The 23,798-nt window shown below is 45.7% G+C and overlaps 1 protein-coding gene across 1 annotated transcript in view; it reads left to right on the forward strand.

The window, feature by feature from the left end:
- LOC136010456 (unconventional myosin-X-like) overlaps positions 1–23,798 on the forward strand; it is a 98,530-nt gene that overhangs the window by 13,728 nt on the left and 61,004 nt on the right. The window contains exons 2-9 of the mRNA XM_065671670.1: positions 355–453; positions 6,042–6,200; positions 11,020–11,207; positions 11,452–11,586; positions 18,066–18,190; positions 20,382–20,395; positions 21,036–21,120; positions 22,747–22,850. Coding sequence (XP_065527742.1) covers positions 355–453; positions 6,042–6,200; positions 11,020–11,207; positions 11,452–11,586; positions 18,066–18,190; positions 20,382–20,395; positions 21,036–21,120; positions 22,747–22,850 — 909 coding nt within the window. The remainder of the gene's footprint in view (positions 1–354; positions 454–6,041; positions 6,201–11,019; positions 11,208–11,451; positions 11,587–18,065; positions 18,191–20,381; positions 20,396–21,035; positions 21,121–22,746; positions 22,851–23,798) is intronic.

Raw genomic sequence — 23,798 nt, forward strand, 5'->3', positions numbered from 1 at the left:
TTTAATGACCGGCTATCCTAAGCTTGAAGATATTTAGACAGTCGAACCCACTATTCTGTGTGCTTGTATCTTTCCATGACTCTTTCCATGAAAATTGATGTTTCCTTCTGCTGATTTCCACATGAAGCTGATTAAAACTGCTTTTTTCTTCCTCTTGTGTTATGCTAAAAAAAAAAATCAAACCCAGTTTCTATGAAAATGTAAGTAGGACTTGCCTAAAAATTTTAAGCAGCTGTAGCTTTGAAGGAATCTCTGAATACCGCAGCTTCCCCCAGCTTTCCTTGGGTGTTTGCATCCTGTGTGCCTATCTTGCAGGCTCCAGTTCTTTCTAATGGGAGGTCTTCTGTTTTGCAGGGTGCCAGGGTATGGCTGCAGGAGCAGGACCAGCTGCAGCCATGCACTGTTGGCTCATGTGCCGATGGAAACGTGCTCTTCACCTCAGATTATGGCACGGTAAGTGAAGGTTGCATGAGGCTGTAGCCTACGTGAAGTTTCAAGATGTTCTTGTTCTTGCATGACCTTCATGTTAAAATGAAATATATCAATTGAAATACTGCAATTCTGTCGGAAAAGTGATCCAGTTCTGTTACAAACCATGCCAAAGGCCTAACAAAGGTTAAAAAGAGATTTTTCTCTTTCTTCTGTTCATCTGTCTACTTGCCTCGCTCTGCTTGATTTTTATTGTGCCATGTCTGAAGGAGTTGCATTAGCAGCCTAGCAAAACCATTACACTGGCAAAATGCTCCTGGGAAGGAGGCAGCTCCGCCAGATAAGCAGCCCCTTCTGCTGGGATGTGCTTCTTGCAAGCCATGCTGCTGTAAGGGCTTTTGTGCTCACCACCATCTGCTTCAGCAGCTTTTGCCATCAGCCCTTTGGGTCATGGGCACATGGAAGTGAGCTCCCTGTGTCACTCAGGAAAGTGCAGCAGCTATGCACATCACAGTTCAACAAGGCAGCTAAGCTCCTCTGAGAGCAGAGCTCTCTGCCAGAGAGAGGAACAAGCCTCTTTCCTGCCCGATTTCCAGCCCTGTGCGCCTTGTGGTTCCCTGGCATGCTTTCTGCAGGGCTTGCGGAGTAATGTTGGTAGGAAGGGACCTCTGGGAGTCATCCATGTCCTCAATGAGTCAGCTCGGCTCACTAATCCTGGGAACACTATTCACTGCCTTCACTGAGTTTCTTAGTGAGTCAAACTGATGCCTGGGCAGGGAGGAGGACTGGGAAATCCGCAGGACTGTACCCTCCAGCAGTGAGCAATTAGATCTGCTCAGCTGTGCTGGTGAATGGTGCTCTGCAGGCAGCTGCTTTGTTACAGAAAATTGGACAGGTTTTTTTCAGCCTCATACCTGCAAACAAATGAGGGCAGAGGGGGAAAAGGATTTAGGACTCCAGTTTGTGGAGAGTCAGTGGTAAAACTCCTATTTTTCAGTCTTGCTTTGAAAGGCCTAGATTTCAAATCATCATTCCTTTTTAAAGAGTCCGTTTTGTTTCTCAGAGTCAGAAACTCATCTAGTAGACACATAGGTTTTCCATTTAGTTACTCTAGTCTCAAATCCTTTCCCAAGGAGTTGCCTTGTTTTGGGAATCACTAACTCATTGTAAGAGATCACAGGGGTGTTCAACACAAGTAACACAGCAGCCTGTGGAGGCTCAACAAATGGTGAGTACTTCTGTAACTCCCCTAGACTTGCTCCTGTCTCTTCTGATACGCTGCTGTGGCCTTGGAAAATCCTCCAAACCCACCTGGCACCTCTGAAAGGACACCAGAAATCCAACCCATAGAGCCAGCTGAGTGGGTGCACCCACCACCAGCCTGTGTCCATGCTAGAAAGCGTGCACAGGGTAATGCTGGCTGGAGCCACAGGTCTAAAAAATAAAAAATAAAAAAAAAAATAAAAAAAAAGGTGGATTTGGTTTTGGTGTTGGGTTTTTTCTTCTTCTTTTTTTTTTTTTTTTTTTTTTTTTTTTTTGGTCGATGGGTTTTTCCCTATGCGGTTCCCTCACGTGCCACCTTCATTGCTTCATAAATACAGGAGGGACTGGCTGTCCTACCCCAGGTGAAAACTCAGATGAAAACATCTTCACTTTACTTTGGGTTGGATGGGCTAGTTGATCCCTGTGATTTTAGGATCCCTAAATGTAGTGTTCTTGTGTTTGCTGTGGCCAGCATTCCTGCAGCTCTTGCAGCTCTGAGGTAAGAAATTCAGTCATGCTTCAGAGCTTTTGTTATTTGTTTTCACTTCCTTAAAAACACCTCAAGCAACAAATCTATCAGAAATGTCACTTCCTGGGAGGAAAGGAGGAGCCAACTCTTAGGAAAACACGATTGGAAACCGTGGTCAAGATAGACCAGGCGAATACTTTGTGTATGGGTAAACATAATTTAGATGCCAGGTAGGTGCTTTACTCAAGTGCCCAGGGTTGCACTAAAGGATGGATTTCAGATTGAGAAGGAATCATTTCTCCCTTTCTCAGCCTGGTGAGCAGGGTTGGCAATTCTCCTCTTGGCTTGCCTGCTGGCCAGGTTTTGCTTTGTTCCTGACCATTGCAGGGGCTCAGAGAGAGTCCTGGTCATTTTGTTGCCTGTGGGCTAAATCTGAGACAAAATTACTTTATCACTGGGGAGAAAGCAGAAATCTTTGCCTGTGCTGTAAAGTGCCTGTGTGGTATTTGATGGCTTGTTTGTAGTTAAGAGTGAAAGCTGAAAGATCTGCTTATTAACACATATAACTTTCTGTTTAAATGTTAACTGGTTGGAAAAGGGATATTCCAGAGGCAGCTTTGCTGAGAGAACAGTTTGTGTTCTCACTTGCTTCAAGCAAAATCAGCCATCATATTCAGCTCAGCAGCGTAAGCTGCTGAACTCAGCCTGGCTTACCAGTCATGCTTCCATGTTACCTGAAACGGGGTGATGGGGAGGATGTTCCTCCAAACTGGTTTCCTGGCAGATTGCTGGAGGGACCCAAAAGTGAGTAGTGGAGTAAAAGGAGCCTCTTCTTTACTGGGGTGACTGGAGGTGGATCAGTGCAGCACCTCGCAAGCTCTAAGGGCACAGCGTCATCATGTCTGAGTCATGTTTGTCTCTCAAACCTCAGAGTTTCTCTGGAAAAACCGCTTTGACACAATCTTGGGAACAAAAAACTACCATGTCTGTCTCCAGGATCCTGGATGATCACTGCAGTCTGTTGGTGATAGAGACTGGAAACTTGTCTCTACCCTGGAGGACACAGGACGGATTAAAAGTCAACTCTCACCCAGCACTAGTGAAGGCCTGAAATTTCTCCTGCATGCCAAAGGTGCCTTCCAGAGGCACAGAGACCTCATCTCCCAAATCTCAGTGGGGCTGGAGGCTCTAGGTGAGCTCTAGGGGTTCAGTGATGCACAAGGGTATCAGGTGAACTTCCCCAGTCTCAGGGACACACAGGTGACATGATGGCCTCAGCCAGGGTGTCAGTGTGATGCCTGGAGGGCATCAGACCGCTCCTCCAGGGAGTGTGTTTCACCTATGCAGTGTTTCTGTCCAGAGGATACCGGAGCCAATGCTTCTAATCCATCTTTGCTGCAGTCCTCCCAGAGCACCTGCTTAATTCTTTGAGGATCCTGTACCAGATATTTTTTTGGAGAGGAATGGCTGAATAATCCCAGCCAGAAGCAGCTCAAGGCAGGTTTAGCAGGTGATGATCTAATCTCTAATCATTTACTTGTGTATTTAGGGCCTCTGGTGTTCTTCAGGGTCCCGGTTTCCCCACTGTCATCGTCAAGAGCAAGTAGACAAGCTCTGGCCCATCGCACAGTTATTTTTCATTCTTAGCAGCCTCTTGGCACAGGTGCTGCCGACTGCCTGGTATCTTTTGGGACATTGGTCCACTCAGCTTTTTCTCTGGATGTTTTCCTAATATTTCTCTTCTGGTCCAAATGGCCACAAGTGCTGACAATGCAGTGGCGAATGCGTAAGTGCCAGGCAGATGTAAGCAGAGATCACATCATACTGCTCTGGACTTGTCTCCTTCCAAAATTTGTCCAGGTCAGCAGAGAAGAGAGAGCCAGCGTGGTCTGCTGCCTCATGGGTTGAAAGTGCTGTAGTGGTTTTGCTCCTGATGGAGTCCAGTTCACATTGTGCATCTGCAGCTTGTACTCTTCACTGAATTTAGTTGTCCCATTCTCCCTTCCTGCTCCATCAGTTCTCTTGTGACAGAGGCCTCTACTCTGAAGAAGAAATAAAAATAAAAATTGCTGTGTTTCTGCTGGGCCATGCTTGCGGAGCAGGGCGCCTGCTGCTGGCAGTTGTACCTCTCTGACACCCGGGCACGAAAGTGGTGCGGAAAAGCCTAGAGATGCCTGGGGAAAGCCTGTGTGCTGGAGTGGGCTTTGTCCTGTGAAGTTCATGAACATGGACTATGCATTTTTGACAACCTCCCGGCTGTAGGTGGCTTCCGAGTGGAAGAGACCAAGTCCTTGTCAGATTAGGTGTGACTGGGCAGACCTGGGGCAAACACATCCAGGGAGATGAGCCTGCTTCTGCTTCCCAGCTCCCTCCGGGAGCAGAGCTGCTGTTGTAACTGTGCAGGCTTCACAGGTAGCACGGGGTTCTTGTACAGGGATCCTGTGCTAGGTCATTCCTTCCTCACACTGGCAAGGGGGCAGGCTCAGAGCTGAGAAGGGGCACTTGCTGGGCACCTGCAATGCGCTGCAGCAGTGAGCACCCTGCAAGGAACTGGCAAGGTTGGAGGGGGCAGGGTGACCTCATTCTGTCCTCAGCCTGCAGCTGGTGGATGGCCTCTCCCTGGCAGTTACAGCAGCCCAAGGACTCCAGGAGAGCAGGCAGCAGAAACGAGTTAGATCAGTGCTATAGATCATGGTTCATTCTCTGTGGAGTCTGTCAGTTGCTTGCTGGCACCTAGGAGGACTGACAAACAGAGATGGAAATGACGTAGAGACCAGAGCCCCAGAAGGGAAGGAAAAGCCCAAGTTTCTTTGGAAGGGTTACTGCAGGCTGGTTTGCTTCTCCAGGCTTCCTGTATGAAGTCTCCCATCTGTTTATATTGGGTCTTACCATCTAGTGCAACTTGGGATACTGGGTGGGAGATGGCACATGGTTGAATCCAAGAGTGGGAAGCAACTGAAATAACTTGTGAAATGCCAGCATCGTGCTTGAAGAGGAGGAAAGGAGGGCTGGGATGTGGTTATGGTGGAGGGAAATAGTCACATAATCTCAGCTGTGCTGAAAGGGGGTGAGAAAGATGACCTGATAGCAGAATAGTGGGTTATTGAGGAGGAGGAGGAAGAGGAGGAGGAAGCTCTAGCAGGAAGAAGGATGCAGCAATTGAGGCAAGAAGAGTGCAGCCTCACAGAGGTAGAGGCTCTTCCCAGAGCGGTGGTAGAAGTTAATAGCTGTCACTGCACAAACATTTAAAAAGTTGTATCATATACATACATGCCGGTGTGCACATAGGATGTCACTCCTTTACTTGGCTTCTCATGTCCTTTGCTTTCCTCTAGTCTTGACAGGACAACGTCTCCCAGACACTCTCTGGCTGTTTCTATGGAGAGTGCAGGGCCAAACCTGGGATATGAATAAGCTGTGCCTCAATCTCTCACAGAGACATGATGCCACCTTTGTTTTTGTGCAGGATTGTTCCTGGTCTCTTGGGAGCAGCTGCCATCATTATTTGCAGTTACAAGTGTAGTGTGTAATACCTGTGCAGCCCAGAGCAGCTGGAACCTGGTGCCCTGCTCCTGCTAAGGGGATTTTATTAAAAACCAAGTAACCTTGCACCGATCTGTCCGTGTCAGTAGCGAAGGTGAGAGATTGACTCTGTAGCAAAAGAAGAGAGTGTTCTGTATGGTTTCTAGCCAGAGAGCTCAAATTGGTAGGAACAGGAACGGAAGAATGACTATAAAAATAGGGAGCAGATCTGTGCATTATTAATTTCCTTTTCCAGTGCTGAAGTATAAAGCTGTAAAAAGGGGCGTGTTTCTGGTAGGGAATAAGACCATGTGCCCACATGTCATGAGCTTATTTGTCCTTTCCCCCATTCTTCCAGGTATTCCAGTATCCCAAGGCCTCCCTTACCAGAGAAAAGGTCTTGCCAATGCACCAGACCAGCGTTGATGGGGTAGAAGACATGTCCATGCTGGGAGATCTGCATGAAGCTGCCATCCTGCTTAACCTGCACCAGCGCTATCAACAGGGTAACATCTATGTAAGTGCTCAAGCTGGGCCACATCCCTTCAGGCTAATGATTTTTGTTTAGTTCTGATGCCACTTAGCATGTGAGATACTGATTTTAGTGTTGTTTCCTGAGCATTGTTTCATGTGAATAGAAAATGAGATATTTTGTTTTCCCTGCCTTGCCAGCTCCATCAGCCCTGTGAGATCCTTCCTCTATCAGTAGGGTATCTTTGCATCTATAGAACTTCTAAAACATGATTGTTCATCTCTAGGCTTTGTTGTAATTGTGCAGCTCCATGAACATCCATGTACTACAAGCTGGCATTCATGTTCCCCAGCTTCCCCATTATTGTTGTTCGGAGGTTTATATGGCCAAGTAGGCTGGGAAGTGCAGTGTACACAGGTTGTTGCTGAGTATCCCTTCTGATCCGGGCAGATAAAGCTATTGCCTCTTTCCAAAACTAGGAAAGCAAGCTTGTTGCCTACTTCTTCTGCTTTTATGTGCAGTTGTGCATTTTTTGAGTTGCCCTGCTGTCCTTGCACAGGCGAGGACTCAAAGCACCTCCTGATTTCCCTCAGGACCTCAGGAAGGAAGCAAGCATCAGGAAAACAACTTGTGAGGGAAACCACACCTGGGAGTGCTGGGGTGGCAACGTGCTCTGCTGAGATGTGGAGAGGACAGGAGGATATATTGCAAAGACTGCCTTACTTTGCTTTACTCTCACCTTGCTTGTCCATTCTGTGTGCACCCAGAATTTTTCAGATTTTGACAGGAAAAATGTGAATCTCTGTGTTGCATAGCAACTATTACCAAGGCAACCAAACCATACGCACCTGTACTCCAGGAAATGATCAATAAAGTGACCTCGTTTCTGAACCATCTCCTGCACAGGGATGTGGAGGAGATTGCAAATTCTCTCTTTTGTTGCTGTAGATCCTCCTTGCCTGTCGTCTATTAGCACAGCCTTGTGACCCCGTGGCCATACTCATGTGCACACAGTCTTTTGATGGCCCTTGTCCTTGCTGCTCTTCCTGACCTGTGTCTGACATTCACTATGTGTTTGTGCAGCTCTTTGCCCATGTGGGTATATTCCTCCCACTTCCTCTTCCTCACACTTTGAAATGTGAGGCAGGGTTCTCTCCCTTTTCAGTCTGTGCCTTGCACCAGAGATGTTAGACCAGCAGCACTTTAACAGTGTCGCAGCAGCTGTACCTCCTTAAGCCTTTCCTTTAGCTCTGATAGAATCATAGAACAGTTTGGGTTTGAATGGACCTTCAGAAGTCATCTAGTCCGGGCTCCCTGCAATGAGCAGGGACATCTTCAACTAGATCCTCATTCCTTCTTCTATTCAGTATTAGTTCTGTGCCTTCTCAGTCTGTGCGTAAAGGTGTAGACATGATGTAATTGTTGGCCTGTGCGCAGTGCATGAATGCAGCTGTGCACCTCAGGTCTGACTTTTTTTGAAATTTATGGAGGAGCCTGACTTCTGTAGCTTCAGCGCTGGGAAGAGCCCCTCAGTGAAGGACTGTAAGCCTCTCTGTGAGTGGGACTGTATCTGGGTATAAGTGTGCAGTGTCTGACCTCGAGAACACCAAACTGTAGAAGTGCTGTTTTGCATTTCTGCAGTGCAGTTGCAGTTACCTTATCACAAACAATTAGTTTTTGCCATAGGCCAGCTGCATATAGCTTTCAGTTAAGCAGAAATTGAGAATGTCAGCTGTCACCTAATGACTTGCAGTGATCTGTTAATACCATGAATGTTACAGAGCTTGTGTTCATTTAATATCATCCTCAACAGTCTCCACAGAGAGAACATAGGCTAAGGTTGCAGATGAAGCTGTACTGAGAGGAGTTATGCTTTTCAGCCAGGGCCAAAAATATTTGGAAGGAAATCAGAGAGACCAGAATCAGGTGAGAAATACAATTATTTTTCTGGAAAGCACATTCAAGGACTGGGTAACATGAAATACTGATAATTAGTATTAAAAATACTAATAAAATCATAAAAATAATGAGAGGATGGAAAACTGAGAATGTGGACAGCTGCTGTGAAAAAGGGCAGTGCAGTTCTGAGCTGTTCTGATGCCTGGAGGCATCCTGCCATGACCTCCTAAAGGGGTCCTATTTGGTCAGGGAGTGTAGGTAGCAGTATATCTAGACCAGTGTGGTACATATAATTAAGTTGCTACAGGAATACTGACAATCGCGGAAGTACCTTGTGTTTTCCAAAGAAATCCTATTTAATCTCTATCAAAATGTTTAAGGAAATTATGTGAGAACAGTAACAGCCTGCAGCTTTTAGCAGTGCATCTTCTCTCTTAATTGCTGCAATTCCTGTATCCCTTAGTAAAAGCAGACCCAGCATAATGTGAATGATGTATAAATGAGCCAGGGGCTGTATTGCCACATTTTGTGCTGTCCCTAGCATTGCCAGGCTGAACCACCCAAGTAGGATCTATTGTCTTGATTGTGTTGAGAAGCAGACATGCCACTCACGGCTGTCCTGCTCTAAAGAGTTCTCTGGGGATGATCACTCCTTGCTAATGGAGTGGCTGGTATATACATCGTTGATTCACAAATGCTACTGCTGTTAAAATTTGTGGATAGAAATTGTCTGTAAGGTGATGAAAAGACTGCAACTGGGAGATGGGAAAGTTTCCTAGAAACACCTTTGAAAGAGATGGCTGTAGTGGAAGAACTGAGAGGGACTGAGGTGGGAGAGCTCCATTCCTTGAGAGAACTGGAACTACAGTGGGAAATTGAAAATGAAACATCTGAGAGGAAAAAAATGCAGTGATGATCTGAGAGAAGTGTTAGGATGGAAATCTCTGTCTTGTAGTCTCTGGACAATGTCTGTTGCTCAGCTGCTTGTACAGTGCTTTTTTCCTGATTCGTGTTTTCCCTATCAGTGCTTTCCTATTTTCTCACACCTGTCTTGCCAAAGATCATTTGCTTGCTTATTGCTTTCATCACAAATGAATTATATTTCTTCCCACAAAACTCCATGTCAGAGAGTCCTCAGGACTTGTTGCATGCTAGCCTGTTCATACTGATAATGCAATTAGGTCTGTGTGGATTTTTTCCCTCTGATGACCTCTGACTGCTGCTTTCATAAATGAGTCCTAAATATTTTGGTGACTACAGAATTTCTCAGTCTGGCTTCAGAGCTTGGCATTGCAGTATGGCCTCAGATTCCATTTGGCAGGGAGAAAGCACATCTTTCTTATCACCAAGTGTTTTATTTACAGCTTCTCCAATGAATGCATACAAATCCTTGTATATGTATGTGGTGACTTGTAGTTCATGGTTTGCAAATAATACTAGATGGTATCCCTGGCCACAAAGCTTGGCACCTGCTGCAGCTATCTAAGTGTTTCCTCTGTCACCCCTGCTGAGAATGGGTATTCCTGGAGTAGAGCAGTCCACGCTGTCCTTGTGAAGGAGGCCACCGCAGCAGCAGCAGGATTTAAGCTGGATGTTGACCATATTACAAAGTCATTGTTAGGAAAGTGGTGGCACCATTGCTCTGAAGTGCAGCTCTGAGAATAACTGGATTTGAGCTGGTTGGCTGAACCGAAAAGGTCATGCCCAAAACCCGAAATTAATTTGCTTCTGACTTCATAAAAGAATACATTAGAAATTCAGTATTAGGCTTTCTATGTTTAATTTTAAACATTACTATCTCTTTTCTCGACCTATGAGATTTTCAAAATAAATATTTTTAAAATAAAATGCTTAGAAAATGTAGAAATGTTTTGACTTGAAATCCTGAGTTTCATCTTCAGCTGTCAATTTTGATTTCGCTTACCAAATGATTTAAGCTGCTCCAAACAGCATTTTTCAGCAGAATTAAAGCAATATGCTTTAGTGGCTCTTTGCACACACATGTGCATGAGTGCGTATTTCTGTGTTCCACCTCTTTGTTCAGAAGGTACTTGAACATTGCCAAGCCCCCTCTACTTAAGACTGTGGATAGCAGCACTGAAGGTATCTCCTGACACTCCTTCAGTCCTGGTTCTGCTTTTCAAATTCAAGCACAGTTCAAGGTAGCTGGGCATGAAGAGAACTTCATGTTTTTAAATTGTGTAAGCTTAATTCAGCAAGGACAATAGAATCATAGAATAGTTAGAGTTGGAAAGGACCTTAAGATCATCTAGTTCCAACCTGCCTGCCATGGGCAGGGACACCTCACACTAAACCATGTCACCCCAAGGCTCTGTCCAACCCAGCCTTGAACACTGCTAGGGAGGGAGCATTCACAACTTCCCTGGGCAACCCATTCCACCTAACAGGAAAGAACCCATTCCACCTAACCATCACCACCCTAACAGGAAAGAATTTCTTCCTTATATCCAATCTAAACTTCCCCTGTTTAAGTTTGAACCCGTTACCCCTTGTCCTATCACTACAGTCCCTAATGAAGAGTCGCTCTCCAGCATCCTTATAGCCCCCCTTCAGATACTGGAAGGCTGCTATGAGGTCTCCACGCAGCCTTCTCTTCTCCAGGCTGAACAGCCCCAACTTTCTCAGCCTATCTTCATATGGGAGGTGCTTCAGTCCCCTGATCATCCTGATGGCCCTAAGAACTTGCAGACTAAGAACACTTTATTGCACAGCAGCAAAATTCAAACTGCCCCATCCAGACCCAGTTGTGCAGCCCCTGCCCTGGGATTTGACATTCTTTGCCATTGTTTGAGCTCTCTGCTTAAGCCTAAATTCCTTATTTAGGCTTCCTTCCTTCACCATGAGTTATTTCAAGGTCTGGGTTTGTTGTGGGGTTTTTTTTTTTTCTTTTTTTATTTTTTCCAGGAGCTTTATTTCCTTGCTATGTTTTGTTTTCTCCCCCTAGACAAACATTGGTTCCATTTTGGCATCAGTAAATCCCTACAAACCTATCCCTGGTCTGTACAGTGTGGATGCCATAGACTTGTACAGACAGCACCGCCTGGGTGAGCTGCCTCCCCATATCTTCGCCACCGCTAACGAGTGCTACTGCTGCTTGTGGAAGCGTCATGACAGCCAGTGTGTTCTGATAAGGTTAGAAATGGGACAACCTGATACTCCCAGACTGCATGACATGCCTTGCTCCTGCTGCTCCATTTGCAACGACATCTGCCTGAATATCCATACCATCTTGCCTACCCTTTGCCTGATCCCTGCTTGCCACAGTGGAGACACCACATGTTTATTCCTGGAGATCACTTTTCTGCCGCGGGTGGGATGGTCATTAGCTCTGTCTGTTCTGCATTTGTGAATGAAATGTATGGTTTTTTCTTAACAGTGGAGAAAGTGGAGCTGGAAAGACTGAGAGCACCAAGTTGCTGCTGAAATTTCTGTCAGCTATGAGCCAGACCTCCCTTGGGGCCCCCGCATCTGAGAAGAGCACTCACGTGGAAGAAGCCATCCTGGAAAGCAGGTACAGTCACTCTCACTATCGCAGGGGCCCATCCTTGTGGATACTGTCATGTTGGGGCAGCCTGTCTTTGGTAGGGCTCTGCCTTCTGGATAGCTGTGCCTTGGATGGAGGCAAACCTGGGAAATGCAGCTGTTGTGGTCTTACCCGGATGCTTCACACTGACTTCTCTTCCAGCTGCCCATGGATGAATTAGGCTTCTTTCCAACAGCAGTGTGGGGTGCCTGTGGCAGAGAATTAATGTTCTAGTCAAGGCTGGGATTTCTCCTTCCATCAGTACACGCGGCTGCACCCTAGAGCTCACCCGCACATCACTCCACTGTCCCTCTTTCCAGCTCTGCACCTGTTGTGTCAGTATCTGGAGGGGACATGGGTAACATCCCTCTCTGGTTGTCTCAGGTCATCCCTGTCTCCTACAGTTCTCAGTTGTGTCTGTGCTCACAAGAGCATCACGCTCTGATTCCTGGTCTCCTCCTTTAGCCTCACTCTACCCCTGGACTCTGTTTGCTTCAGACCCCCTGTATGTCTTGCCTCTTGTGTCCTGTGCACTGCCTTGCAGCTCTCTTGCTGTCCAGGCAGGTGATTTCATGGAAAACTGTCCATGGGAGCTGTAAGAGGCATGAGCGCGGAGGTTGCTGAGGCTACAGCAGGGTTATGTGGGAGGAAGCCTTGGGCTGGAGATGGGGAATAACTACCACCCACCAAAACCTTGCCAAGGCATCAGGTAGGCAGGGAATCATAGAATCATAGAGTGGTTTGGGATGGAAAGGACCTTAAAGATACCTAGTTCCAACCGCCCTGCCATGGTCAGGGACACCCTCCAGTAGAGCAGGTTGCTCAAAGTCCCATACAGCCTGGCCTGATAAAACATGTTTGGGAAAGAAACTGGCAGCCATAAGGAGATGGACACAAACTCTGTGGGGAATCCCTCATGCCAAAGGAGGTCCTGACACCCCCAAGGGACTGTGGTGACCCATGCCAGAGCAGGGATACCTCTGGGGGACTGTGGCCCATGGGTGAACCATGCTGGAACAGGGACACCAAGGAAAAAAAGCATCAGGAAAATGTGAATAAGCAAAGTGCAATTGGGGAAAACCAATGAGGAAGCAAAGAGAGACAGACAGAAAGAGTTATGTGTGTGTGACCCCAGCCTCCTGTGCTGCCAGCTTCCTTGAGGGTGGAGTTGTGAGGGAGTGGTGGTAAAATGGGAGCTGAGGCTAAGAAAAGATGGACAATAGATGACAACTTTCAGGTAAGCCTTGGGAAAAAGAAGGAAGGATGTTTACTTAAGTGTCTGTTTTATTGTTTGTGTCCTCCTTTCTCTTAACACCTGAATTCTATTTAGTAAATTAAATGAAAATTTCCCAACACAAGACTGTCTTGCCTGTGACTGGAGGACCTTGCTGGGGGTCTTGCAGTCCAGTACTGTCAAAGGCGAAGCTACAGGTTGGTCCCAGTTTGAAACTCTGACAGTTGCAGTAACCTCCAGAGGTATAAATCAGATATCTGCAACAGAATCTAGATGTGTAATAGCCGAAATCATAGAATCATAGAATAGTTAGGGTTGGAAAGGACCTCAAGATCATCTAGTTTCAACCCCCTTGCCACAGGCAGGGACACCTCACACTAAACCATCCCACACAAGGCTTCATCCAACCTGGCCTTGAACACTGCCAGGGATGGAGCACTCACAACCTCCCTGGGCAACCGATTCCAGTGTCTCACCACCCTAGCAGGAAAGAATTTCCTCCTTATGTCCAATCTAAACTTCCCCTGTTTAAGTTTTAACCCGTTACCCCTTGTCCTGTCACTACAGTCCCTGACGAAGAGTCCCTCCCCAGCATCCCTATAGGACCCCTTCAGATACTGGAAGGCTGCTATGAGGTCTCCACGCAGCCTTCTCTTCTCCAGGCTGAACAGCCCCAACTTCCTCAGCCTATCTTCATACGGGAGGTGCTCCAGTCCCTGATCATCCTCGTGGCCCTCCTCTGGACTTGTTCCAACAGTTCCATGTCCTTTTTATGTTGAGGACACCAGAACTGCACACAATGCTCCAGGTGAGGTCTCACAAGAGCAGAGTAGAGGGGCAGGATCACCTCCTTCGACCTGCTGGTCACGCTCCTTTTGATGCAGCCCAGGATACGGTTGGCTTTCTGGGCTGTGAGCGCACACTGCCGGCTCATGTTCATTTTCTCATCGACCAACACCGCCAAGTCCTTCTCTGCAGGGCCGCTCTGAGTCTCTTCTTTGCCCAGTCTGTAGCTGTGCCTGGGATTGCTCCGACCCAGGTGTAGGTCCTTGCACTTGTCATGGTTGAACTTCATAAGGCTGGCATCAGCCCACCTTACAAGCGTGTCAAGGTCCCTCTGGATGGCATCCCTTCCCTCCAGCATATCAACCGGACCACACAGCTTGGTGTCATCGGCAAACTTGCTGAGGGCGCACTCAATCCCACTGTCCATGTCAGCGACAAAGATGTTAAACAAGACCGGTCCCAACACCGATCCCTGAGGGACACCACTCGTTACCGGTCTCCAGCCGGACATCGAGCCATTGACCACAACTCCTTGCGTGCGGCCATCCAGCCAGTTCTTTATCCACCGACTGGTCCATCCATCAAATTGATGTCTCTCCAATTTAGAGACAAGGATGTCGTGTGGGACAGTGTCAAACGCTTTGCACAAGTCCAGGTAGATGACATCAACTGCTTTACCCTTGTCCATCAATTCTGTAGCCCCATCATAGAAGGCCACCAAATTGGTCAGGCAGGATTTCCCCTTAGTGAAGCCATGCTGGCTGTCACCAAGCACCTCGTTGTTTTTCATGTGCCTTAGCATGCCTTCCAGGAGAATGTGCTCCAAGATTTTGCCAGGCACAGAGGTGAGACTGACTGCTCTGTAATTCCCCGGGTCTTCCATTTTCCCCTTCTTGAAAATGGGGGTTATATTTCCCATTTTCCAGTCGTCGGGAACTTCACCTGACTGCCATGATTTTTCAAATACGATGGCCAGTGGCTTAGCAACTTCATTCGCCAGCTCCTTCAGGACCCGCGGATGGATTCCATCAGGTCCCACGGACTTGTGCGCGTTCAGATTTTGAAGATGGTCTCGAACCAGATCCTCTCCCACAGTGGGCCCAAGGTCTTCATTCTCACAGTCCCTGCGTCTGCCTTCCAAGACTTGGGTGGTGTGGTCAGAGCCTTTGCCAGTGAAGACCGAGGCAAAGAAGTCATTCAGAACTCAGCCTTCTCCAAATCCTGCATAGCCAGTTCTCCCGAAAGTTTCCTCAGGGGGCCTATTTTGTCCCTAGTCTGTTTTTTGTTTGCTATGTTCAAAATCCTTTGAACTGTCTGTGCAGAAGTGACTGTCATGCAAGTGGCATATTTCAGGGCCCAGAGAGAAGGAATGTTTTGGGAAAATGGTGACACAAAAAGTTACTAGTAACTGGGGGGGAAATAGCCTAAGCAGACATGGAGTGTCTAAGATAGCAGCTGCAGGAACATTGCAGTTTTTAGGTTCCCTGTAAGCAGAGCAGCATCAAGCAGAAGGTTTGCTGCCTTTGGACCTGGTGCTTGAAGAGACCATTGTTGGATGATTTATGCTTTGCAGGGTGCAGATTTCACCAGGGACATTGGCAAATTGGTAAAAGCTCTTAAGTGCAATACAGTCATGACTCAAGATCTGCAGAATCTGTTTTAAGGCAAGTGGCTTGGAAGGCTCAAGCCCACTTAGCGGTTAAGTGGTAACTTGACTGTGGTCCAGAAAGCTTATAATGGTAAGGTAAGTGATTCCGGAGTCTGCAGGATCCCACAGCTGTGAGGTTTAGTGAAGTAAGAGCTCGTGACCTGTTTTGTGTACATCTTTAGTGTTAAGTGAGCTATTGGAACGTGAGTGCCAGGCAATGTGAATTGTCACCTTTTCACTAAGAAGAGAAGCTGAAGACATGGCCCAGAGCCAGAAGCTGCTGCCACTGCTATTGAGTCTCCCTCATGTGATTGTGGTTCAGCCTCACTTGCTCTGCCAATGGCCCTCGTTGGGTTAGCTAATGGCAGCTTTTCATCCTTGCACCCCAGCACATACCGAGGAGCAATGCTGGATTCTTTCTCAATTTCAGACAGCAATATAAACAAAGCCTTACGTCAGCTTTCTATCATTTGTTTGTGTTGTAACATTCATACTTGGCGTATTTCTCAGAAATCAGGCTCTTAAAACTCCTTTGGCACTGTTTATTTGGTCTGTTTTCCTTCTTGAAAATATCCAGCATTCCATTAAAAATTCTGCTAACTTTCCTCTGAGCTTTCTTTTCTTGTTTGGTTCACTTCTCTGCATTGGGTGCCACTGCTGACAGCATAACCACCTTTCCTATTATTCATCCCTCTAATCTTCGAATCTTCTTTTTTTGTCTTCAGCTATGCATCTGAATCCTGGAGCTGCATATGTTGTAGTATTTCTAGAATCCAGGCTTCACTTTCTGCTGCCCTCCTGAGACTGTTTCCCATCTTTTGAGTTCTGCAACACACCCTGCCCACTTCCAGCCAAGTAGCCAGCATCACCTTTCTGATGCGCTGCTCCAGCTCACGCAGTTTGATGTGGTGTCAAACTCCACGTTGCAATGTGCCTGCTGGCCTGGGCAGTCTGCTCTGCCTTCATTCCTGGCTGCACCAGCTCACCCACCCCTCCGCCTCGCAGCTGCTGCCAACCTCAGACACCCACGTGCCTGTTTCCTCGCCCATCCCTGACAGAATTCTGCATTCACGTGCACGAGCCCATTGCCAAACTAAACTATAAAGATACTTCCTTGTGCTTTGCTTATCTAATTTAACATGATTTAGAGCCATAAAGATTGTCTGGCTGGTTGCTTCACTCTCACTGCAACTGTGGTGGCCATATAATGTAACCCCGTCCTCCCTTTTTCTGGTTCTTCCCATTAATTATTGTTGATTCATGGTGTTGGTGTGCTCACTGGGATATTCCCGTGCAATGTCCTTATTTACATACTTCTTTCAGAGTCATGGGTCTTGGAGTTCACATCCTCCAGGGCAAGAAACTTAACCTCCTGATCTGTGCACACAGATTTCTATGACTGCAATTTCTATAGTTGTAAGCTATTATAATGGAGCAGTCTAATTTCTATGCTTGTGTTTCTTTAAAGTGATGTTTTCAAGAGATAAATTAGGACAATACTGCCTGAAGTTTCCTGAAGGTTGTTGGGCCTTTCCTAACCACAGCTCTCACTTAGCTACCACTTGCAAGGCCTGAAGCTTTCAACAGTCTCCAGTGGTATCTGTAGTTGTGATTATTTGTCATGTTAATAATTATTAACTTGTGAATAATCCTGTACCTACCCCTGTCTTCAGTGGAACCACGCAGTGGATTGATTGATAGAGATGTTTAAAAAGCCAGTATTTCTCAGGGTGATAATAGCAAAAATTTTTGTTAAAAACTACATGTTTTAAAAATAAACATGACCCACATACAGGCTTGTTCTTGTAGCGTCTCCATGGCTCCTTGCTTGTCAGGCCTTCAGATTATTTTAGAATTGGCTAAATTGCAAAAATGAATATTTTAATCCTGGATTCAGCATGTCAGTTTGAATGCTTTGAGCTTTCCCTTGTACTGTTCTGTGGAGCAAGAGCTGAGCTGCATTTTAACTTACCAACCTCCATATTGTATGAACCTTCTTGAAGACAGGAAGGTGACCAGGAGTCAGAATTCTTCAATGCATCACCTGCCTGAAATTTAGTGGTAGATTATTTCTCAGCAGTTTTTTTCCTGAAGTGGATTATGTGGCTCTCTTAGAATAAAATTTTCAAATCTATAGGATGCGCATATAGTCCCTTTACTTGGAAACCATGTGGCTTGTACCAGCCTAAGTAAGATTTAAGTAATAAGGGCTTGTGTGTTCCAGTACCAAACAAATTGGTTTGGTACTATGTTTGTTTGATAGTTTGAAAATGTTTGCTTGTAATTTTTGGAGATGGTTTATACTGTCCTCTCTCTCAAAGACAGAAGCAGAAACAAAGCAGTATGTGATTTAAACCTATGGAGTGTTTGCCCTATATGTTTGATGCTTCTGAAAATCCTGAAAAAACCCACAACCACAGGCCTGTATCATGGGATGCTGCTGTGTTAAGCACATACCTGGCTGGGTCTTGCCTTCTTTCATTTTCTGAAGCCACACTGGTGAGGAAAGCCCTTGACAGCATGAACACCAGCCAGCAGCCCGTATTCACTGGGGACTGATTTAATTAACTCCGATCCCAAAGGTTCAAAATTCATCTAGCAGCGTGTTAAATTGCTCTTGCCATCCTTCCTTGCCCTTGAGCTCTTCTTGCTTGTCCAGTCTGATGCTGTAACAGATTAATCTCGCATGGCAGTGCACACTGTGCAAATGGCAAAGAGCCGGGCACATGCTTTATAAATAATACCATTTAAAAATGGTATTTCATCACCAATCATATTTTCATTGCCTTGTTTCTGCAGCCCCATTCTGGAGGCCTTTGGAAATGCCAAGACCATTTATAACAACAACTCCAGCCGCTTTGGCAAGTTCATCCAGCTGCACTTCTCTCAACATGGACACATCCAAGGAGGCCGAGTAACTGATTGTATCCTTTTCTTCAGTGGACCAGAAACAGGCGGTGTGAGTGAAGATGAGGAGCTCAGAGTGGGTCAGTTTCTCAAAGCCAGTTTATAACTGTGAGAAAAATTTGCAGTTTGAAGAGGAAAATGGTTTTTGTGGCTCTGCAGCACAAAACTTTTTGTCTAGGTATTACATTAGGTAGGGACACATAGTCTGACTTTTCACTTGTCAGTCACACTTGATACTTAAATCCCTACAATTTGCTGCCTAAGAAAATGCCTCATGTTGATTGCACTCTGCTGTTCACAGAAGATTGTTCCTTTATGTTAGGTCTGCCAGTGAATTCACAATTTAGAAAAGTGAGACCAAGCTAAGAATCGGTATATTAGAATCATAGAATAGTTAGGGTTGGAAAGGACCTCAAGATCATCTACTTCCAACCCCCTTGGCACAGGCAGGGACACCTCGCATTAAACCATCCCACCCAAGGCTTCATCCAACCTGGCCTTGAACACTGCCAGGGATGGAGCACTCACAACCTCCCTGGGCAACCGATTCCAGTGCCTCACCACCCTAGCAGGAAAGAATTTCCTCCTTAGGTCCAATCTAAACTTCCCCTGTTTAAGTTTTAACCCGTTACCCCTTGTCCTGTCACTACAGTCCCTGACGAAGAGACCCTCCCCAGCATCCCTACAGGCCCCCTTCAGGTACTGGAAGGCTGCTATGAGGTCTCCACGCAGCCTTCTCTTCTCCAGGCTGAACAGCCCCAACTTCCTCAGCCTGTCTTCATACGGGAGGTGCTCCAGTCCCCTGATCATCCTCGTGGCCCTTCTCTGGACTTGTTCCAGCAGTTCCATGTCCTTTTTATTTTGAGGACACCAGAACTGCACACAATGCTCCAGGTGAGGTCTCACAAGAGCAGAGTAGAGGGGCAGGATCACCTCTTTCGACCTGCTGATCACGCTCCTTTTGATGCAGCCCAGGATACGGTTGGCTTTCTGGGCTGCGAGCACACACTGCCGGCTCATGTTCATTTTCTCATCGACCAGCACCCCCAAGTCCTTCTCTGCAGGGCTGCTCTGAAGCTCTTCTTTGCCCAATCTGTAGCTGTGCCTGGGATTGCTCCGACCCAGGTGTAGGACCTTGCACTTGTCATGGTTGAACTTCATAAAGTTGGCATCAGCCCACCTTACAAGCGTGTCAAGGTCCCTCTGGATGGCATCCCTTCCCTCCAGCATATCAACTGGACCACACAGCTTGGTGTGCACAATATTTGGATGCAAAGAACAGGTATTTAGACGGCCAATGATGACTCCCTGTTTTGGTCTGTCCATCTCCAGTGGACCTTGGAACGCTAATCATAGAATCATAGAATATCTCAAGTTGGAAGGGAGCTGTAAGGATCATTGACTCTAACTCCCTGCTCCTTGCAGGATTACCTAAAACAAAATCACAGGACTAAGAGCATCATCCAGATGCTCCTTGAACTCTAGACAGGCTTCATGCCATGACCACTTCCCTGAGGAGCCTGTTCCAATGACAACAAGGACAGGGAAGACTGGATATAGTCGAATTACATTGTGCTATGACCACTGTCCTCCCTGTATGCCCATGTACCCTTCTCACAAAGACTTTGACCTATCTTTTGTTTGCACGAGGCAGCTAAAGCTGCCCTGGCTACATTTCTTGGTGCTGATATTCAAAGCTTCTGCTGACCGCAAATCACACCGATTTCCACTGGAGTAGCAACCAGATGAATTTACTACTGCTGTAAATAACAGGCTTGGATTGTGTAGTCTCTGCTTTTTATGATCAGTAAAGATAGTGGTCTCTTGTAGAAGCAATGACAACTGATGCAAGATTTACTGTGTGCAATAGAGACTTTAAGATTAGAGTGGCATCTCTATCTTTTTAGGTGTCCCTAATGTGGCTCAGCCTTTGTAAGGTTACCTCACCACTGTGCAGGTCTTATGCTCTATCTGACCCTGCCCTCTTAAATGGGTCTTTAGCACATGATACTTCCTTGGACAAAGAGTAGAGAGGATCTGAGATGATGTTTGGGACCACCCTTTGTTTCACTTTCCAAAGTGCCAGTTATTTAATGATTTGTTGCTTGTTACAGGGTTCATCCTAATGTGTGTAGAAGATTCTTTGCCAGTCATCAGCAGATCTGTGAATATGTTGTTTGAATGGTTTTTCCTTAACATGCTGTTCAGATTTACTGGAAAAGGTAGGTATCACCTTTACTGACTGCTGGGCGAGCCCTTTCTTCACAGTAGGTTGGAGCAGTGCCAGATCTCCTCCAGGATGATATTGCCTCTGTCGCAGCACATAGTTCCTTCACTGTCTTCTTCCTCAGTTTAGACAGTTGCAGTAGTATCACCTAAAAAGCTAATGTCTATGTTTGTTCTTTATCTATCTATCTGAGCCTGTTGTCTCTTGTAAACTCTGTGCATTACAGAGAAACTTCAAGAAAAAGCTGTTTACCAAGGGTAAAAGGAGAGAGAACAAGTATCTGGGAACTCAGTTCCATAGAGAGGAATATGGGGTTACAACTCCAAAATGCAGACATATCTGCTCTGATATAGGTTACTTTGAACACCAGAACTCACTGAGTAGTGGGGACAGAACTGGCAAAGTTCATTTTATCCATATGTGTACACTCTGAGTTCAGAGAAGTCTACATGCTTGGTTGCACACATGACAAGGTCTTGATGTAGACCTTATTTAGACAATACCATCACTGAACTGGAAGAAGCCGCTCTTGTGTATTGGCCCTGGAGACTTACCTCTATTGTGATCCCCTCTTTGCCTTCGCAACCACAAGTGCTATCTCTTTCTACTGGCTACTCCTGTATTCTTTGTTTCAGAACAGAGTGGTACACCAGAACCCTGGAGAGAGGAATTACCACATCTTTTATGCTCTTCTAGCTGGTGTGAGCAAGGAGCAGAAAGGTAATTTCATTTTCTGGAATATGTTTCTATCCTTTTTCCGGTCCAGCATGGGAAGCAGGTGTAAGTCAGTCAGAGCACAGATATTTCAGGTACTTGGTATGTAACTTTTTCTTGAAGGCCATATGGGGATTTAATAGGAAACAGAAAGGAGATTTAAGAGAAATAGGCTGAGGATGACAGAAATGTTGTATGAGAAAAAACAATTCAGGCATTCTGAGGTGGAGGGAAAAGTCTGTGCAACTGTGATGAGGTAATGCAATTAGCTAGAGGCAAAGGAAGAGTGAGGTCTTTTGATTCAGATGCTGATGGGAGCTGTTCAGGGAGTTCAAATGTTGGAGAGACAGACATACAACAAACCTTCTGTATAGGTAAGAGGAGTGAGAAGAATTAGAAAGATCAGCAGTGATGCAGGACAAGAGTCAAAATATGTCTAGTATCTGAATAAAGGATTTATGGCTCTGTACATATGGAAGGGAGAGGTGGGTCTGGAAGAGGGCATGCAGAGAAAGCAGTACCTGCAAGCACTGGAAGAATCCTCTTGGTAGTACAGTACCCCCTTAACAACATTTATGTGTAGTTGCCTTGGCACTGCTGAGCACTGATGGTCTTGCTGAAGAGGTCACATACGTGGACAGGAACATGTTACAGTCGCAGTCTGGTTTTGAGGGATTGGGGAACTTCCTTATGCTTTTATTCTGTGTGTGTTAGGATAATCAGATAGAATTGGGCCTGACACAGAGTGGGAGTAGGGCTTCAGTTCTAAAGAGTTCATACAGGAATGGCTACATAGATCTATTCAGAGATCCATCTACAACAAAAGGAAAGTGGAGACCATGGTTATCAGCAAGTGCTTAGAGAAAGCATACAAACTAGATTATTTTCTTCAGCAGATCTTCGCTATTCTTCCCCATCTCCTTCCAAGCTGGTGTCCCAGGCTGCTTCACTTCCCCCGTCTGTAATGTGTTTCTAGTTCTTGATCGTCCTTGTCTCCTTTTTTCATATATCTTCCAGTTCTCCTCTATCTTTTTCAAAATGGGGATCAAACATGCAGATATTATTTAAGATGAGGTTGTGGTATAGATATGTACAGAGACCTAATTCTGGTTTTGTGTTTAGTTCTGTGTTCCTTCTAAAACTGAAGGAACTGAAGTGTATTCAGTTTTTGACTGTTGCTCAGCAATGACATGGTTATCTTTAGAAATCTTACTGTGGCTCTTGGAACTCTGCCTCAAGTGGTAATACCTAACTTAGAGGTCTTTACAGTATGTGTATGGTTAAGACTATTTTCCTGTACACTATATGAGATTGAATTTAATCTTCTGTTATTTTTCTAAGTCAATTCAGTATTAAAGCATTATTCTGCAAGCCTGCAGCTTGGGATTTCACTGTTCTAAATAATTTTACATACCATCTTCAAGCTTCTTTACCACACACCCTCCTCTTCTCCTTCCCCAGTGAATTCATTGTTTAGGTGTAGATTTTTAGGGATATGGAATCTGTTCAGGTGAATTCTCTCTGTGGTAAACATACGCATTGTTTTGGGGGTCAGAGATCATAGAATGAAAAGGCTGATTGCTAAATAAATTGTTGTCTTTCTCTTCCCTGTCTCTCTTTCCTCTGTTGCAGAAAGCCTCTTTCTGTCTGAGCCAGAGACTTACCACTACTTGAACCAGTCTGGTTGTGTGACTGATGAGAACCTGAATGACGTAGAGATGTTCAGTAAGGTCATGGTGAGTCCTGTCCTATCTCTTCTTGAACTTCTGAGCAGAGTCTCATGGGCTAAACGTGCTGCAGGATATAGATCCTACAGGCAGAATTTATTTGTCCTAAGAGAAACCAGTCTGAAACTCAGCTCTACCTTTTTATGGTAAAAACAAGGCTTCAAAACTGTTTTTTTTCTGTACAGAAATAGGGTATTTGGGAAGCAGTCAAGGATGAATAATAATTTAGAATGATGGAGACTTTGGAGACCAAAAGCTCCACCCCATGATGGTTCCTGGGAGCCCTCTAGATGGCCTGATGCACAAAATCTCACATTGACCATTAGAAGGGGAACAGTTTGGGTGAAGGTAGTGTTCTGAAATGTTCTGGTAAAGTTATATCACCTGAAATACCACACAGATTTCAGTAGACATCTGTAACTTTACCAGAGGCTATGGGTTTAGCAGGATGAGTATGCAATTCATGTTTTGTTTGATAAATGGTTATTGGCCCAAGGGCTTTAGTAATGTAGCTGAAACCAGATAGGCAAGGTTAGAGGAGTCAGCTTAGGATTTCAATAGTTTCTACATGAGTTAAGAGAAAGAGATGTCTCCTGTGCAGCAGAAGTTTCAATAGCAACATGGGATTTATACTTCAGCTGAGGAGACACCTGGAGGAAAGAAGGGAACTAGAATCCTGAAGTGCCCCGCTGATAGGGTGAATGCATGAAAACTAGGTCCTACCTCTCAAAGTTAGTTTATGCCCCAAGAACCGAAGCTCACGTGCATGGGCTAAGACAGACGGAACGTACCATGCTTGCTTATTATCTGTTTTTAACCATCTAGCAGTCAATGCTGAAAGCCTGGTTTTAAATCTTGTTGCATAGATCTATTATTCTAAACTACAGGAAATTATGGGGGTTACCTGGATCAAATTAGGTATCTTATATGGATCTGTCCTTTGGGGAAGACAATACT

Source organism: Lathamus discolor, chromosome 3 (genome assembly GCF_037157495.1).
Source record: "Lathamus discolor isolate bLatDis1 chromosome 3, bLatDis1.hap1, whole genome shotgun sequence".
Lineage (NCBI taxonomy): Eukaryota > Metazoa > Chordata > Aves > Psittaciformes > Psittacidae > Lathamus > Lathamus discolor.